Source organism: Erythrolamprus reginae, chromosome 2 (assembly GCF_031021105.1).
Source record: "Erythrolamprus reginae isolate rEryReg1 chromosome 2, rEryReg1.hap1, whole genome shotgun sequence".
NCBI lineage: Eukaryota > Metazoa > Chordata > Lepidosauria > Squamata > Dipsadidae > Erythrolamprus > Erythrolamprus reginae.
In genome coordinates, this window is record NC_091951.1 from 273,256,319 (window position 1) to 273,274,210 (window position 17,892).

At 41.8% G+C, this 17,892-nt stretch overlaps 1 protein-coding gene across 1 annotated transcript in view; it reads right to left on the bottom strand.

Moving 5' to 3' along the window:
• LOC139162381 (transient receptor potential cation channel subfamily M member 3-like) overlaps positions 1 to 17,892 on the bottom strand; it is a 262,448-nt gene that overhangs the window by 21,692 nt on the left and 222,864 nt on the right. The window contains exons 3-5 of the mRNA XM_070742666.1: positions 17,135 to 17,339; positions 12,354 to 12,567; positions 3,355 to 3,479 (exon numbers count right to left, since the gene is read on the bottom strand). Of these exons, the coding sequence (XP_070598767.1) occupies positions 3,355 to 3,479; positions 12,354 to 12,567; positions 17,135 to 17,339 (544 nt within the window). The remainder of the gene's footprint in view (positions 1 to 3,354; positions 3,480 to 12,353; positions 12,568 to 17,134; positions 17,340 to 17,892) is intronic.

Sequence of the window (17,892 nt, forward strand, 5' to 3'; positions counted from 1 at the left end):
AAGCTGGATAACCTCCAGGAAAAGCATCAGATTTCCTTTATCTGTCTAACTTGCAGGCAACAGTTCCAACTATCAAGGAATCTATGAATGCTGCAGCAGGTGTGTTAGTCTGAATATGAAAAGCAAAATGAAAAGGCTTCATTTTCTCCTTCAGATTAGTACATTTTAATCACAGAGAGAAGTGCCTGTGTCTTGACTGGGCGCCATTCAAAAATGATTTGAAGGAAGTGCTCTGGACCTTGTGAGTGCAACACTCTTCCGCTATTCATTAAAATAGTCTGACTCCCTCTACCCCCGGCAGGTTTCTATATAAGCCTGAAAGAAAGGCACCCCCTGCTTCAGAGAATCCACTCATTAAAAATTGACATGAAGCCGCCGTACCTTTTCCTATGGATGTGTGATGAGTTTGATTAAGAAGTTGGAGGCAGATGTTGTATCCCCCCCCCACATACGAAGAAACAAATTTCAGCCTTCAAATCTGAAATGCTATGTAGCCTTTGAAACACCCATTTCTCATTATTGAGGACCTACAGCCAATATTTCAACGAAAAAAGGAATTTGGCCGTATATTTGCAGTGCATTGCATTCAGTATTATTCAGTATTATGGGAGTTCATGACTTGTTTATTTATTTTTTCAATTTTTATGCTGCCCTTCTCCTTAGACTCAGGGCGGCTTACAACATGTTAGCAATAGCACTTTTTAACAGAGCCAGCTTATTGCCCCCACAGTCTGGGTCCTCATTTTACCCACCTCGGAAGGATGGAAGGTTGAGTCAACCTTGAGCTGGTGATCAGATTTGAACTGCTGATCTACAGATCTACAGTCAGTTTCAGTGGCCTGCAGTACTGCACTCTACCTGTTGTGCCACCCCGGCTCTAAGTTTTGATATCTAAGGTTTCAGTAAATAAGAAATATGCTTGGCATTATACAGGGAAGACTGTTTGACAGAGATCTATAATGTCACTATGAAATAACTTTAACTCAAGATGTTGCACTTGAAGTATAGCTTCATTTTTGTCTAAAAAAACAGGCCCATCATAATAACAAAAAGATACTCCTCAATTCATGACTACAGAGGGCTTGAAGCATGACTTTGATATAGAAATGAAGCGAGAATCCCAAGAAAGGGTACTGAAATAAGGAAACAATACCAAATATCCTTAAGTAAAGTTAGTAAAAAGTAAACTTAAGGAGCAAAAAACAAAACCACAAATGATCCTATGATCCACTAAGATTTTTTTTAATTAATGCAAAGTTCTCTTGGAGTACTTTTTGCATCATCAACTATTTTTCCCAGGCACAACATTGGACATTTGTCTACTTCTGCCACCAATTATGGTTTTCTTTGCCACAGATTGTTTGGGATTTTTTATTTTCCCCTCTGCTTACCATATTTAGGTTTACCCAACATGATCCCATGATGAGAGATTACATCTGTTTTTTTTTAAATGGAAATAATTATTTTTCATTTGAGAATTCTTTTCCAATACCAACAAAAACTCTTGAGGCTTTCTAGGAACTAAAAGACAATATTTCACATATCTGAAAGCAAATTCAGGGATCTTCTCTTACCCCTACATAACTCATATATACAGCATAAATCAACAACTTCACAATGAAACACACAATAGGAAGGATTTTTATCTTGCAAATAACCACTATATTCAAGCTCTGAATTTTGCCAGTAAAAGCTTGGATACTTGCTGGATTATTTTAAACTCATCATTATATCTCAATTTAAACCATCTTAATGGCTGTTTTGAGGTTAAGGGTGAGGGAAAGCTATATAGTGCCTTCAATTAAGGGAATAACAAATTAAACAATATCACTGCCAATTTGAATTTTATAAACAGTTTATTGTAGGTCATGAATGCACAAATGTAATTCTCCAGGTGTCACAACCTACATCTCCTAGTATTTTCCCTATTGGCGATTCCACAGATTTATTCTTCATGGATACATCAAAAACATAAACAAAAAACCATTTAAAAAACCCTCAAAGATATATTTGCATACACTTTTTGGCAATAGATTTGTACGGAATCCAACAACTGCATATATAACTTCAAGGTGTAAATACTGTAGATGTAAATACATTAAAACTATATCAAATTTAATGGAATAGATATTATGCATATGCACCAGTGCATATATGCAGATATATTTTGCTTTGACACAAAGGACTACCCTGCCATATATCAAGAACCGTGGGCTTAGTATACAGATTATACAGTAGTAAAAAGCTGGATGCATTTCAATAGTCTGTCATAATTGAATGAAAACCCTAGATTAATAAGATACATTTGTTCAATATCTACAGTACCTTTGAATTGTTTTTATTAAAGATTGTCTTAGTTTTTGTGCTTAAGGTTTAATTCAATGTTTAAGAATAGAGTGCTTTTTATTTCTTCTGTATGTGTTTGACTGTCGTAATAATGAATCATTATCATGGGTCATTGCACAGTACACCATATGTTTAGACTGGCATTGTTATTGTTATTGCTGCTGTTATTTTAATGCAGTAAAGCAATACATACAAATATTAGGACTTAGTTGATATGAACTTAAAAAAAAAGAGATCTACACCATGTAAATAATAACTATAAGCTAAAACAGACCATGACAAAAGCAAAGTCATTTTTTTCCCCTCCAGAAAATGCTGCCATGGGCACTAATTATAATAATATGAGATGTGCCCAAAAACTCTCTAATGTTTTGACAGGAAGAACAGCGAAATTACCAGTGTTATTAACAGATTAGTGAGTGGCACAAAGAGCAAAAACAATAAGAAAGTCTTTTTATTGCCTTGGTTCACAGGTCAAATATGTGCCTTAAGCTAAAACTGGATGAAACAAAGACCTGCTTTAGGGGACGTTTTAAGGAATGAAATAGAATCCTTAAGGCTCTGCAAGTTCCTAAAAATATAAATAATAGGTAAAAGCCTTAGTTTCACCCAATTTGGGGAGCATTGCCAACTGCAAAATGAATGGCAAACTCAGGCAGTCTGAAAAAACAATTTTACATTTGTGGATAAGGAGGATAAGTCAACATTTGCATTGCTGTATATGTAAAACAGATGTCCAAATAATACAAATTGTCCTTAATTAATTTTTAAAAATGGATGGAACCAAATTGTTCATCCTTAAACAAGACTGTGACCTCTAAATGATTAAATGAGGAATTACAACATTTCTAAATCATCAAAACATCTGAGAAGAGCTATATATGCTCATAAAAGCATTCTGTTTTAATCTTGTTGTCATGGTAGATTCCTGTGTCAGACAGTTATTAAATTCTCAATATTTAAAACATACTAATAAAAGCATATTTCATAGATGAACAAGAGACTCACATCCTTGCCAACTAGGTCCTCCTGATTCTCTACAATTCCCCAGGGAGCTATTCCAATCGTGCAGATCTTTCCTCTAGATTTTGAAGCGTGGTCTTTCAGTGCATCACCAACATGCCGAATAACTCCTGAAAAAGAAATGCTAACATATGACAGGATGACATTAATATCTGCAATAGAAAGGTCTGTAGGTTAAATTTTGTGATGCAAAAATGAAAACATTATCAGAGATCAAACAATTGGATTAAGATTTGAAATAAAAGTGAGAAATCCAGCTATTATATAGTTCAGGATTTCATGGAAAGCTTTGGACATAAATAGAAAAGTATAAATAGAAAAAGTATAAGTTTACCTATAACATTTTTCTAACAGAATACCCTACGAAACTAGACTTACAATCCTGGGTCTAGAATGCTTAAAACTACAACGCCTTAAACATGATCTAAGTATTGCCCACAAGATCATATGCTGCAACATCCTGCCTGTCAACAACTACTTCAGCTTCAACCGCAATAACACAAGAGCACGCAACAGGTTCAAACTTAATATCAACCGCTCCAAACTTGACTGTAAAAAATATGCCTTTGTCATGGTCAGACCATTTCCTACTACGGCTTGACTTCCTGGCTCCAATCCTTCCCCGCAGGGAGGCGGAACCAATTAAGATGTTCCGCCCCAGACGCCTGATGGACCCTGAGGGCTTTCAGACGGCGCTTGGGGCTATACCAGAGGCACTTGTCCACAGTTCGGCAGAGTCTCTTGCGGAAGCCTGGAACAAGGCCGCAGCGGAGGCTCTTGACCGGATTGCGCCTTTGCGACCTCTCCGAGGTGCTAGACCCCGTAGAGCTCCATGGTTCAACGAGGAGCTCCGGGAGTTGAAACGCCAGAAGAGACGTCTAGAGAAGCGATGGAGGAAGAGTAGGTCTGAATCCGACCGAACACTTGTAAGAGCTTTTATTAAGACTTACAAAGTGGCGCTCAAGGCGGCAAGATGCGCGTACCATGCCGCCTTGATTGCATCAGCGGAATCCCGCCCGGCCGCTCTGTTTAGGGTGACCCGCTCCCTTCTTAACCAGGGGGGAGTTGGGGAGCCCTTACAGAGTAGTGCCGAGGACTTTAACACGTTTTTCGCTGATAAAGTCGCTCGGATCCGAGCCGACCTCGACTCCAATTGTAAAACAGAGTCGACTGACAACGAGTCAGTCGAGGTGACTGGGGCACGTACTTGTCCACCTGTCTGGGAAGAGTTTGATCTGGTGACACCTGATGAAGTGGACAAGGCCATTGGAGCTGTGAGTTCCGCCACCTGTTTACTGGATCCGTGTCCCTCCTGGTTGGTTTCGGCCAGCAGGGAGGTGACACGGAGCTGGGCCCAGGAGATTACCAACGCTTCCTTGGGGAGGGGAGTTTTTCCATCACTCTATAAAGAAGCGCTTGTGCGCCCCCTCCTCAAGAAGCTCTCCCTGGACCCAGCCGTACTTAACAACTATCGTCCAGTCTCCAACCTTCCCTTTATGGGGAAGGTTGTCGAGAAGGTGGTGGCACTCCAGCTCCAGCGGTCCTTGGAAGAAGCCGATTATCTAGGTCCCCAGCAGTCGGGTTTCAGGGCCGGTTACAGCACGGAAACCGCTTTGGTCGCGTTGATGGATGATCTCTGGCGGGCCCGGGACAGGGGTTTATCCTCTGTCCTGGTGCTCCTTGACCTCTCAGCGGCTTTCGATACCATCGACCATGGTATCCTTCTGCACCGGCTGGAGGGGTTGGGAGTGGGAGGCACTGTCCTTCAGTGGTTCTCCTCCTACCTCTCTGGCCGGTCGCAGTCGGTGTTAGTGGGGGGCCAGAGGTCGACTCCTAGGTTTCTCCCTTGTGGGGTGCCTCAGGGGTCGGTCCTCTCCCCCCTGCTATTCAACATCTACATGAAACCGCTGGGCGAGATCATCCAAGGACATGGGGTGAGGTATCATCAATATGCGGATGATACCCAGCTTTACATCTCCACCCCATGCCCAGTCAACGAAGCGGTGGAAGTGATGTGCCGGTGCCTGGAGGCTGTTGGGGCCTGGATGGGTGTCAACAGACTCAAGCTCAACCCAGATAAGACGGAGTGGCTGTGGGTTCTGCCTCCCAAGGACAATCCCATCTGTCCGTCCATCACCCTGGGGGGGGAATTATTGACCCCCTCAGAGAGGGTCCGCAACTTGGGCGTCCTCCTCGATCCACAGCTCACATTAGAACAACATCTTTCAGCTGTGGCGAGGGGGGCGTTTGCCCAGGTTCGCCTGGTGCACCAGTTGCGGCCCTATCTGGACCGGGACTCATTGCTCACAGTCACTCATGCCCTCATCACCTCGAGGTTCGACTACTGTAATGCTCTCTACATGGGGCTACCTTTGAAAAGTGTTCGGAAACTTCAGATCGTGCAAAATGCAGCTGCGAGAGCAGTCATGGGCCTACCTAGGTATGCCCATGTTTCACCATCACTCCGCAGTCTGCATTGGTTGCCGATCAATTTCCGGTCACAATTCAAAGTGTTGGTTATGACCTTTAAAGCCCTTCATGGCATCGGACCAGAATATCTCCGAGACCGCCTCCTGCCGCACGAATCCCAGCGACCGATTAGGTCCCACAGAGTGGGCCTTCTCCGGGTCCCGTCAACTAAACAATGTCGGTTGGCGGGCCCCAGGGGAAGAGCCTTCTCTGTGGCGGCCCCGGCCCTCTGGAACCAACTCCCCCCGGAGATTAGAACTGCCCCTACTCTTCCTGCCTTCTGTAAACTCCTCAAAACCCACCTTTGCCGTCAGGCATGGGGGAACTGAAACATCTCCCCCTGGGCACGTTTAATTTATGCATGGTATGTCTGTGTGTGTGACTGTTAGCATATGGGGTTTTTTAAATATTTAAATATTTTAAATTTGCCTGATTGCTTATGATTTGTTTTTACATGTTGTGAGCCGCCCCGAGTCTTCGGAGAGGGGCGGCATACAAATCTAAGTAATAAATAAATCTAAGTAATAAATCGAGTTGTTGAAGCGTGGAAGCAGTTGACTTTTCCAGATTCCTTAGAGGTCAGTAAGGGGCAAGCATAAGTGCACTAGTGTGCCTTCCGTCCCCTGTCCAATTGTCTCTCCTATATTTTATATATCTTTTCGCCCATCCATATATCCTTCCTCTACTCTTCATTTATGTATTCTACTCTCATATCTCTTCTTCTATCCCTTCCATGATATTTACTACTACATGTTTTTATTCTCCTTAACTTTCAATTTGTATTGGACAAAATAAATAAAATAAATAAATACATTGCCTTAAGTCACATTTTGATTTAACTGCAGCTTGTGGAAAAAAACGGGGTGGTGGTGGTGAAAAATCAACCTTGCAGATAAGTGATAATAGAATTCATGATCATAGCTGATTCATTACATGCGTTCTTGACTCTTTTTTCCCCTAATCACAAGTAGGGATACAGAATTTGTAGTGATCCTGATGTTTTTGGACTGCAACTCTCAGCCACCCCAGCTAGTACGCCAATGGCAAGGAATGCTGAAAACTGTAGTTCAACATCACTTGGATCAGAGACTTGGCAAAGGCAAGAATTTTGCAAGATCTTTTGCCTTTTTGATTTATACAGCAGAATGGTTTCCATTAGGCAAGCTAATTTAGATTGTACTATTTTTGATTAGGTGGATGTTGGGGGTAAGCTGAGAGGATATTGTAGGTTTCTATACTGGGTTGGAAGTGTCCATGAATTTATCAGGGAAAGGAAATGAGTGATCATCATTGTTGTGGTTAGCTCTGGCCCTGCTCCTGCCCCAAGGACTGTGGATGTGGGGGAGACATCCACATGCTGCAGGCCTGTTTTGCCCCCGGTGGAATCTGCTGATGAAGGCTCCTCTGACCAAGAAGACATGAGTGACAGGGAGGAGGAGAGTGTGGCAGACAGCTCAGAAGGAGATCAATTATCTAGCTCCTCCTTGGATTCAGAACAAGAGTTAATGATACAGCCACGCATGAGGAGAGCGATGCATAGGCAACAGCAACTGAGAGATTATTATCAAATAAAATGAGGCCACCTGTGGTTGGGTGGGGCTGTGGTAATTAGTGAGGCTGCTATAAATAGCAGCCTGTGGGTTTGGCCATTGTGGAGGATTATCTGATCGTTGTGTTTCGTGACTGCTTTACTGACTTTGTTTTTGTGTGCTGATTTCCCCCCGCTTTGAAACTAAACCAGGGCAAAGTGTGTGTCACTTTGTGAAAGAAGGAGGACTGTGAATTGTCTCACAGCTGCAAGCTAAGTATCACAGAACTGATAAGGGACTTGTACAAATTACAAGTTTGTTTGGAGACAAGTGCTCTTTGCTATACCAAAAGAGGGCTTGGTTTAAGTGAATTTTCATTATAAAGAACATTGTTTTGAATTTTCCAACGTGTGTGTGTCTGAAATTTGTACCTGTGAATTTTTGGGAGGATTCTACCAGAGAGCCCGACAGAACAATCATCAATAACTTATGAAGATCCCACCATTTCTATTGTAACTATGAAGCACATACGAATATCTCAAATGTAGACTTTCCACGCTGAAAACAGAGATATTGATTTTTCTGATCCCTGAATTCTACTTATCCAATCAATTATTGTTATGTTTAATTATCAAAAATAATAATAAAAAGGTAGAGTTGGCATGGTCCAATGTTTACCTGTCTGTATGCCAGTTCTATATCTGTCTAGTCTATTCAATACTCTGATGTTAATTTCAGGTCAGGATAATAAATAATTTTAATAAATTATTTCAACCCTCTGGAGTTACATTAAACTATCATCAGTGCCATGGCCTTTTGCTCTTTGTCCATGGCTATTGTCTTTGCTGCTGTTTTAACTGAAAATACCTGATACAATTGGGAGGCAAGCAAGCAGCAGGCATTTACTCTTCCTCTCCTCCCAGATATTATCTTGACAAATATTGTTAATGGACCTTTCCTTCCAATGAGAATAACTCCAGGGGTGCTCTGAGGGTTGTGACAATGTCATTAAGAGATTTATTTTATTTTATTTATTTATTTATTTATTTATTTATTTATTTATTTATTTATTTATTTTCTTACTTACTTACTTACTTACTTACTTACTTACTTACTTAGTCACTCACTCACTCACTCACTCACTCACTCACTCACTCACTCACTCACTCACTCTAGGTAGCTCATAACCAAAAATATAAAACATCCAAATAATACTAAAACCTCTAAAAACAGTTTAAAACAATTTAAATACAACAGTTAAATACAACAGTTCTCCCTTGTGGGGTGCCTCAGGGGTCGGTCCTCTCCCCCCTGCTCTTTAATATCTACATGAAACCGCTGGGCGAGATCATCCAGGGGCATGGGGTGGGGTATCGTCAGTATGCTGATGATACCCAGTTGTACAACTCCACCCCATGCCCAGTCAACAAAGCAGTGGAAGTGATGTGCTGGTGCCTGGAGGCTGTTGGGGTCTGGATGGGTGTCAACAGACTCAAACTCAACCCTGATAAGATGGAGTGGCTGTGGGTTTTGCCTCCCAAGGATAAATCCATCTGTCCACCCTGAGGGGGGGAATTACTGAACTCCTCAGAGAGGGTCCGCAACTTGGGCATCCTCCTCGATCCACAGCTTACATTAGAGAACCATCTTTCAGCTGTGGCGAAGGGGGTGTTTGTCCAGGTTCGCCTGGTGCACCAGTTGCGGCCCTATTTGGACCAGGAGTCACTGCTCAGAGTCACTCATGCCCTCATCACCTTGAGGCTCGACTACTGTAATGCTCTCTACAAGGGACTACCTTTGAAAATTGTTCAGAAACTTCAGGTTGTGCAGAATGCAGCTGTGAGAGCAATCATGGACTTTCCTATGTATGCTCATGTTTCACCAACACTCCGCAGTCTGCATTGGTTGCCGATCAGTTTCCGGTCACAATTCAAAGTGTTGGCTATGACCTATAAAGCCCTTCATGGCATCGGACCAGAATATCTCCGGGACCGCCTTCTGCCACACGAATCCCAGCGACCAGTTAGGTCCCACAGAGTTGGCCTTCTCCGGGTCCCATCAACTAAACAATGTTGTCGGAGATTAGGATTGCCCCCACCCCCCTTGCCTTTCGCAAACATCTTAAAACCCACCTCTGCCGTCAGACATGGGGGAACTGAGATAGCTTCCCCAGGCCTATATTGTTTATGTATGGTATGTTGTGTGAATGTTTTTTAAATTATGGGTTTTTAGTTTTAATTATTAGATTTGTATTGTATATTGTTTTTCTATTACTGCTGTGAGCCGCCCCGAGTCTACGGAGAGGGCGGCATACAAATTTAATAAATAATAATAATAAAAAAATAAGTTAAATCTATGCATACCATTTATGGTCAGATCTTGATGGTTACCACCATAAGATTCAGGCCTGTTGGAAAAGCCAGGTCTTTACCGCTTTCTGGCAGGCCAATAGGGTGGGGATAGTCCAGATCTCAGGAGGTAACTGGTTCCAAAGTGTCGGAGCAATCATAGAGAAGGCGGACTCACTAGCTGGCACGGTTTAGCTGACAGAACCCAGAGAAGACCAACTCTGTGGGCCTTTATTGGTTACTGGGGCTGTGTGGTAGAAGGTGATCTCAAAAGATAGTCTGGCCCTAAGTCATGTAGGATTTTAAAGGTAATGACCTACACCTTGAATTGCGTCCAGAGACCAATTGGGAGCCAATGTCTGCATTCGGGACCAACTATAGTCTCTGAACACTCTTCAGGGGTAGCCCCATGTAGAGTGCATTGCAATAATCTAGGCGTGAGGTGACAAGGGCATGAGTGACTGTAAGAAGAGCCTCCTGATCCAAGTAGAGTCACAATTGTGCACTAGGTGAATCTGTGCAAAGGTTTCCTTAGCTACAGCTGTCAGATGTTGGTCTAATCTTAGCTATGAGTCTAAGAAGACACCCAAATTGAAAACCCGTTCTGAGGAGAGTAATTCCCCCCTCCCCCAGAACCAAGGATGGATAGTCAATATAGTCTTTCAGAGGCAATATTCACAGCTATTTGGTCTTGTCAGGGTTAAGTCTAAGCCTGTTATCTCCCATCCAGACCCTCACAGCCTCCAGGAACCAGCACATCATATCCACTGCTTCACTGAACTGACACAGGGTAGAAATATATAATTGGGTGTCATCAGCATATTGCCGATACCTCACTCTGTGTCATCAGATGATCTCATTCAGTGGTTTCACGTAGATATTAAATAGAAGAGGAGAGAGGACTGAACTGAGGGTCTGGGTTTTTTTTTCCCCGACCTTTGTCCTCCTACCATCACTGCCTGCAACTGGCCACAGAGATAGGAGGAGAACAACCAAATCACAGTGCCTCCCACTCCCAACTCCCTTAGTCATCGCAGAAGGATACCATGGTCAATTGTATCAAAAGCAGCTGAGAGATCAAGTAGCACCAAGAGAGAGGAATGACTTCCATCTCGGGCTTGCCAGAGATCATCCATCAGAGTGACCAAAGCAGTTTCCATGTTGTAGTCAGGTCTGAAGCCTGATTGAAAAGGGTCCAGATAATCTGTTTCATCCAATGACCATAGGAGCTGAACTGCCACCACTTTCTCTACAACCTTTCCCACAAAGGGTAGGTTGGAGACTGGATGAAAGTTCTTTAATTCATCTGGATCCAGGGAAGACTTCTTGAGGAGGAGCCTCACAACTAATTCCTTTAATGATTGTGGGAGGGACCTCTCCCTCAAGGAGGCTTTAACCAAAGCCTAGAACCAGCCTCGTACCACCTCCCTGCTGGCTGAAACAAACCAGGAGGGCACAGGTCCAATAAACACATGGAGGAACTCATCGCTCCCATAGCCTTGTTCACATCCTCAGAAATCACAGGATCAAATTCATCCCCACACAATAGGACTAAGACCTACCCCTGTCATCTCGGCTGGAATTGCCCAATCAGAGTCCAGGTCCCTCCAAATCTGGGTGACTTTATCCGACAGAAATTGAACAAATTCCTCAGCTCTACTCTGCAAGGGCTCCTCCATTCCCCCTGCATTGAGAAGGGAACGAGTCACCCTAAAGAGGGCGGCTGGGCCCGAATCAGGTGATGCCATAAGTGCAACAAAATGTGAACATTTTGCCGGCCGTATCACCACTAAGTAAGTCCTAATAAACAGTGTTTGGTCAGATTTGGAGTTACTGGTTCTCCAGTGACATCTCTTCTGGCGCTGCATATCCCAGAGCTCCCTGGCAAACCATGGAGATTTCCTGGATTCACTGTCACGGAGAAGTCGCAAAGGTGTAATCCAGTCCAGTACTTGATGATGCCCTGTTCCAGGCAACCACCAAGGACTCAATCAGATTGTGGACAAGGGAGTCAGGTATTTCCACAAGCTCCCTCTGTAACCCTTCAGGTCCATTAGGCATCTGGGGCAGAACCACTTAATCGGTTCCGCCTCCCTGCAATGGGAGAGTGGTGCCTTAAACATCAGCAGGGAAATGATCTGACCATGACAAAAGAGAAGCATCTATACCCCATTAATCACTGTCCAAAGAGGAACAATAGGTCAAGTCTGTATGTCCCCTTATGAGTCAGACCCTGAACTACTTGGGACAGTAGGTCCATGATTGTCATGGAAGCCATGAACTTCTGAGCTATGTCCAAGGATTCGTCAAGCGATGGCAAATTGAAGTTCCCCAGCACCATAAGCCTGGGGAATTCCACCGCTAATCTGGCTACCACCTCTAGGCAGAATTGCTGGGAGGCAAGTACATCAACAACAAACCCAACTGAATCCAGTTCAGTTTTTTCCTGTCATTGCTTAGAATCGTATTTTGGCTACTTACATTTTTATAAAAGATGTGCCTGCTAAATGAAAATATGTATTTAATATGATGTTTATGTAAAAAGGAAGGAAAGGAATGTGCAGTGATATATTTCTTTGACAAGCCTTCTGAGATATATTTACTCCAGTGATTTTTTTCCCTTGACAGTTTTTATTACCTGTATTTACTCCGCCGGTAAATATCCATGCTCCAGTTGTCATTGCAGCTTTAATGAGGCCTTTCCCAAATACTTGTTTGAGCTTTGGTTGCAGTTCAAAATTCTGGAGGCCTCCATGTACTGAGATGAGGAGTTTTGGTAGTTCAAGCTGCCATTCCTTGGTCATCAAGTGTAGAAGAAGATCAGGTTTTGTGTCAAAAGACACCCGCACATACTAGAAGACAAGGGACATTGATTGAAAATGTAAAAAAAAGAGAGAGTTAAATTGTAATAAACGTATTTGTTCCATCTCTGGTAACATGAAAAATAAGAGGCAAGAATATTAAATACGTTCATCATCTTGAGTTGATCAAATATTAAAAAGAACCCCTCCTCCCTGATGGGTTAAAATCTAATAATGGCAACATTTAGCTAAATAAAAATTCTATCAATGGTTTTTTTTGGATAAAGATAATTCCATGAAATTGTTGTGCGTTTTTTATGGTTATATATAAAAATGGTTGGGAAACGTTTGCCACATCAGTACTAGGGGTTCTGAGCCTTTGGACCAGATTATGAGAAATAGTTTCCCATCATATGTCTTTACTACTGATTCATTAATTTAACTCTAAATTAACTCTTTTAATCTGCAGCAATACTGGTGGTTTGCAAATGCTGGCATAGAATAAATCCATTTATTCATTATCCCATCTTTATTATTTCTATAAATAACTCAAGGTGACCAACATAATAATATTCCTCCCTTCTCTTATTTTCTTCACAACTATGAGATTGAGTTGGGCTGAGAGAGAGAGTGACTAATCCAAGGTCACCCAACTAGCTTTCGTAGCTAAGGTGTAACTAAACTCAATCTCCTGTTTTTTGAACAAGCACCTTAACCACTGCACCAAACTGAAAGTCACTCATCGGAGGAGCTAGCAATGGAGCATCTTAATGCAGCAGCTTCAGTTTATCTATTTCATTGACAAATGTGAAGTGTAAATGTTGCCTAAGTATGAAAAGCCTATCAGGAAAAATAATTTAATAATTTAGTAATGCGAAGAACTGTGTTGCAATTAAATGAGACAGGTTGTTGTTTTTAAACTTAAGCAATATTCTATTTAATATTTACATAGCATAAGATCAAAATAATTTTAAAATCACTTGGAGGTGAGAGATATTTTCAATATAGTCTACCGAATCCCTGCATGGATTGCCCCTGTGACTATGTAGGACAGATGGGGAGGAAGCGAACTATCAGATTGCAAGAACACAAGAAAGCGGTCACAAGAGGAGACCCAAACTCTTTGGCAGCCTCACACTACAATGAAAAAGGATACACATTCAATTTTACAGCTACTAAGATTGTTGGATAAGCAGGCACAAAAACAGCCAGGGAAGTGATTGAAGCTTGGGAAACAGCTTCAACAGGAGTGCTGATTTAACATAAGCCTATCAAGTACTTGGAACGCGAGGCTGGACAACACAAGCAAATGACAGTTAATGATTTAAAAGCCAGTCATCAACATACCTCAATCAACATCTAAAAAATCCACATAAACCAGACACTAAAAATACCACACGCAGAATGGCACACACTCTGTTAGAGAGAAGTTCCCTGAAGATGGGTTCCAGCATGAGTCCGAAAGCTCGGAAGATGAAAGCTTTAGTACCAGTGAGCACACGTATATTATCGTGGTACACATATATTCGCCTTCATTCAGGAGAACCTTATAACCTACTCAGAATACCATTTTGAATTGATAATTTACAAACAGCAGTAATACAATAAAATACCAATTTTCCAAGATTGTGAGGTACTTAGAATAAGTGATGAATTGCTTTAAGGAAATTCCTGCTACTTTTATAAAGAGAAACTGTTTCTATCTCCATGGCAGTTTATCATCCTCAAAATAGAAAAAAAAAATGGATTATGTAAGCCAAGGTCCACTCATGTAAGTACAAAGGCAGTAAATCTGTGTAATTTATTTGACAAAGCATTTCATGTGCAAGCAAAACAGCAACCTGAATTTGTGTCTTCAATAGCCTATACAAACTATTGGATCTTCCCTAAATATCGGTGTGACTGTTTCAAGGCTTTCTATAGTTTCAATAGCAGGGGTCTCAACCTCCATTGACCTGGGGGGCCGCTGGAGGTAGAGTCTGGGTGAGGCTGGGCCGCATCAGGTTTTCCACAAGAAAAGCTCTTACAAAAACATTCCAATGTTATCAAATGTCTTTATTTTTTCATCTTATTTTGTGTTAAAAAATAAAAATAAATTAACAAATTCATAAGAAAAAAACAAATAAATCAGTAATAAATAAATAAAATGAAAATGAAAATGAAGATGATGATGATGATGATGATGATGATGATGATAATAATAATAATAATAATAATAATAATAATAATAATAATAATAATAATAATACAGCAGATATAGAAGACTGAAGAAACCACATTCAGCTCCACACAAAACACTGAAAAGTGCCATTCGTATCAAACTCGGGCCACACTAACATTAAACTTTGATATTGAGATGGGGGCCGCAAACTATTGTCCCGAGGGCTGCAGTTGGCACACAGGCCGCGAGTTTGAGACCCCTGCTCTTTAGTCTTCTGATGTATGTAGGTGTGTGCCTGTCCTTGAGTGCAGGGGTGGGCAATAGGCAGAACGGCATGGAACATTGTTCCACTGGTGGAAATGGAGCTGCGCGTGCGGCTCCATCACTGCCGGCCATGCATGCGCCGTGCACGTGGGATTCGACTTCTGCGCATGTGCAGAAGCCGAATCTTGCCACTCCAGTGAGCAGCAACAGTGTCCCCTGCTAGGCGCTCATCAGGAGGGCATGAGGCAACTCTGCTGATGTTGGCCAGCGGCCGCAGAGCTGGGTCCTGCAAGGCGCGGTGGCGGCGGTGCACACATTTATTTAATTGAATTTGTATGCCGCCCCTCTCCGAGGACTCAGGGCAGCTCACAGCAAATATATAAAAAAAGAACAGTAATATAATCCAATTAGTACTACAATATTAAAAACAATTAGAAAGAGAAGATTAACCTAAAAAATTTACTTATTAACCAACATTCAGCAATCATACTTAAGGCATTCAGTGGTCAGGGGAAGATCTAAGAGTCCCAAGCCTGGCGGCAAAGATGAGTTTTTAAGCTCTTTCAGAAGGCAAGGAGGGAGGGGGCAGTGCGAATCTCTGGGGAGAATTGATTCCAGAGGGCCGGGGCTCCCACAGAGAAGGCTCTTCCCCTAGGTCCCGCCAACCAACATTGTTTGGTCGATGGGACCCTAAGGAGGCCAACTCTGTGGGACCTCACTGGTCGCTGGGATACATGCATCAGAAGGCGGTCTCAGAGATAATCTGCACTACCACCGCTAGAGCATTCCAGTAGAGCCACAAATGGCTGCCCTTTACTGATTGAGTGTATGTGTGAATGCTCAGAGGCTGCTTCCTCAAATGATTTGCATATGCCTCTAAACCCAATTGTTAATTTCTCTTTAAGAAGTTACCATATGGCACATATGCCAAGTTTATATTAATCTTTTAACTCCCATTTATTGAATCAAGCCAACTTCAAACATTCATTTATGAAGCTTTTAGATTTTTACAGTAAGGTTATATTAAATTAATATTAAAAGTTGAGCTGAATGAAAAGGTATGAGATAGGGGAAGGACATGAATCTAAGGTCAGCAAACTTAACAATAAAATATCAGTGATCTAAATAATTATCTCTCATTTAACACAAAATAATGTTGAAATTTAACATCTGGGGGACTGGCATTTAGATTACATTGCTTCTACAATTACGCAATTGAATATATGCCACAACATTATTTGCCTTCCATTTACAGTTATATAATCTGTAGCATAGATAAAAACTGGCCTGGCAATATCCGTATCAGAAACCCACAAAGTTTTGTAGTACCCATAATCCTTAGGAACAATGTGAGACACAAAAGCATGGGTGCTTCTGCAAGCACAGGAGAAATGCAAGAGAAGGCAAATGGCAAAATGCATATTATGGTGCCAAACCTACAATATACATAATTGTTGGGATGCAACTACCCAAGTCTGGGTTTGGCATTATAATGACATTGCACGTCATCGTTCTTACATAATATCAGTTTGCTGCAAAATCTGACCACTGATCCATCTTTGTTCATAAAGTCTGCTAGGAGTATCAGTAGCTTCCCACTATTTCAGAAATGTACCTTCAATTGTCTGTGTTTTACCAAGAAGATAAGCCACATTTTCTAACTTCAACGCATGTGGGTGTTCTACCTTGCCCACAGACTTCCTACCCTGTTGGTTTCTTGAAATTCTGTTTTATGACTTTCCTCATTTGTTTTCTTAGACCAGTGATTTTCCAAATTGAGATATCAAAAGAACATTTCTCAATGTGAAAAATAAGTGTGTAATACATTAATAGACTTTTATCTTGTTAAATGAAACAATTGAATAAAGATTTTAAAAAATTGAAATTGTAACAATATTTAGAATTAAACTGTCATGTATAACCCCTGGATGATTCTCATGGAATTTCTGGGATCCAGGAAACATACTGTAGTTTAAATACAGTTGTCTTTGATAATGAACTCCTTGACTGCAAGGGTCTATCTAAGTTACCAATGGATTTTTGTAATATGTAGATTTCTCTATATAGCATACAAATAATTATAATGGTTCTTATACAGAAGCCTAGAGAGAGATATTCTATGCTAGAAAATAAACCCCCCGTATATCAGATAGAGTAAGAAATTCATTTGAACATTAGCATTTTTGAAATTACCATGGCTTTATTTGAGTGACCACCTCCTTGAAACTCAATGGTTCCAAAGGCATCCGTGGGGCTGAGCTGGGTGTGCTTTCCGATTGACCACTTCTCTGACTGGATGTCATTTCGAGCGAGCCGGCTTTCATTTTTCTCATTCTGAATAATGGAGATACTTGGAGTAAGTCCCACATGTTGACCTATTAGGCGCCCACAGCAACACCTATGGCATTAAGCAAAAACTACTTAATACTTTGTTATAATAAACAGAAGACTAAAGTTACTAGAAGTCTTGCATGAAGTAAGTAACCATTTTGCCAGGAGAATGAGATACAATGATACCTCTACTTATGAACTTAATTCATTCTGTGGCCAGGTTTTTAAGTAGAAAAGTTTGTAAGAAGAAGCAATTTTTCCCATAGGAATCAATGTAAAAGCAAATAATGCGTGCGATTGGGGAAACCACAGGGAGGGTGGAGGCCCTGTTTCCTCCCAGGAGTTTCCTAGAGAGTCCCCATGGAGGCTTCTCCCCGCCCTGTTTCCTCCCAGGAGATTTCTAGAAAGGCCCCATGGAGGCTTCTCCCCACCTTTTCCGGCCTCGTTTCCTCCCAGGAGATTCCTAGAGAGGCCCCACAGAGTCTTCTACCTGCCTTTTCCAGCCCTGTTTCCTCCCAGGAGATTCCTAGAAAGGCCCCACGGAGGCTTCTCCCTGCCTTTTCCGGTTACAGTTTCAGATTTGTAAGTGGAAAATGGTTCTTCAAAAGAGGCAAAAAAAT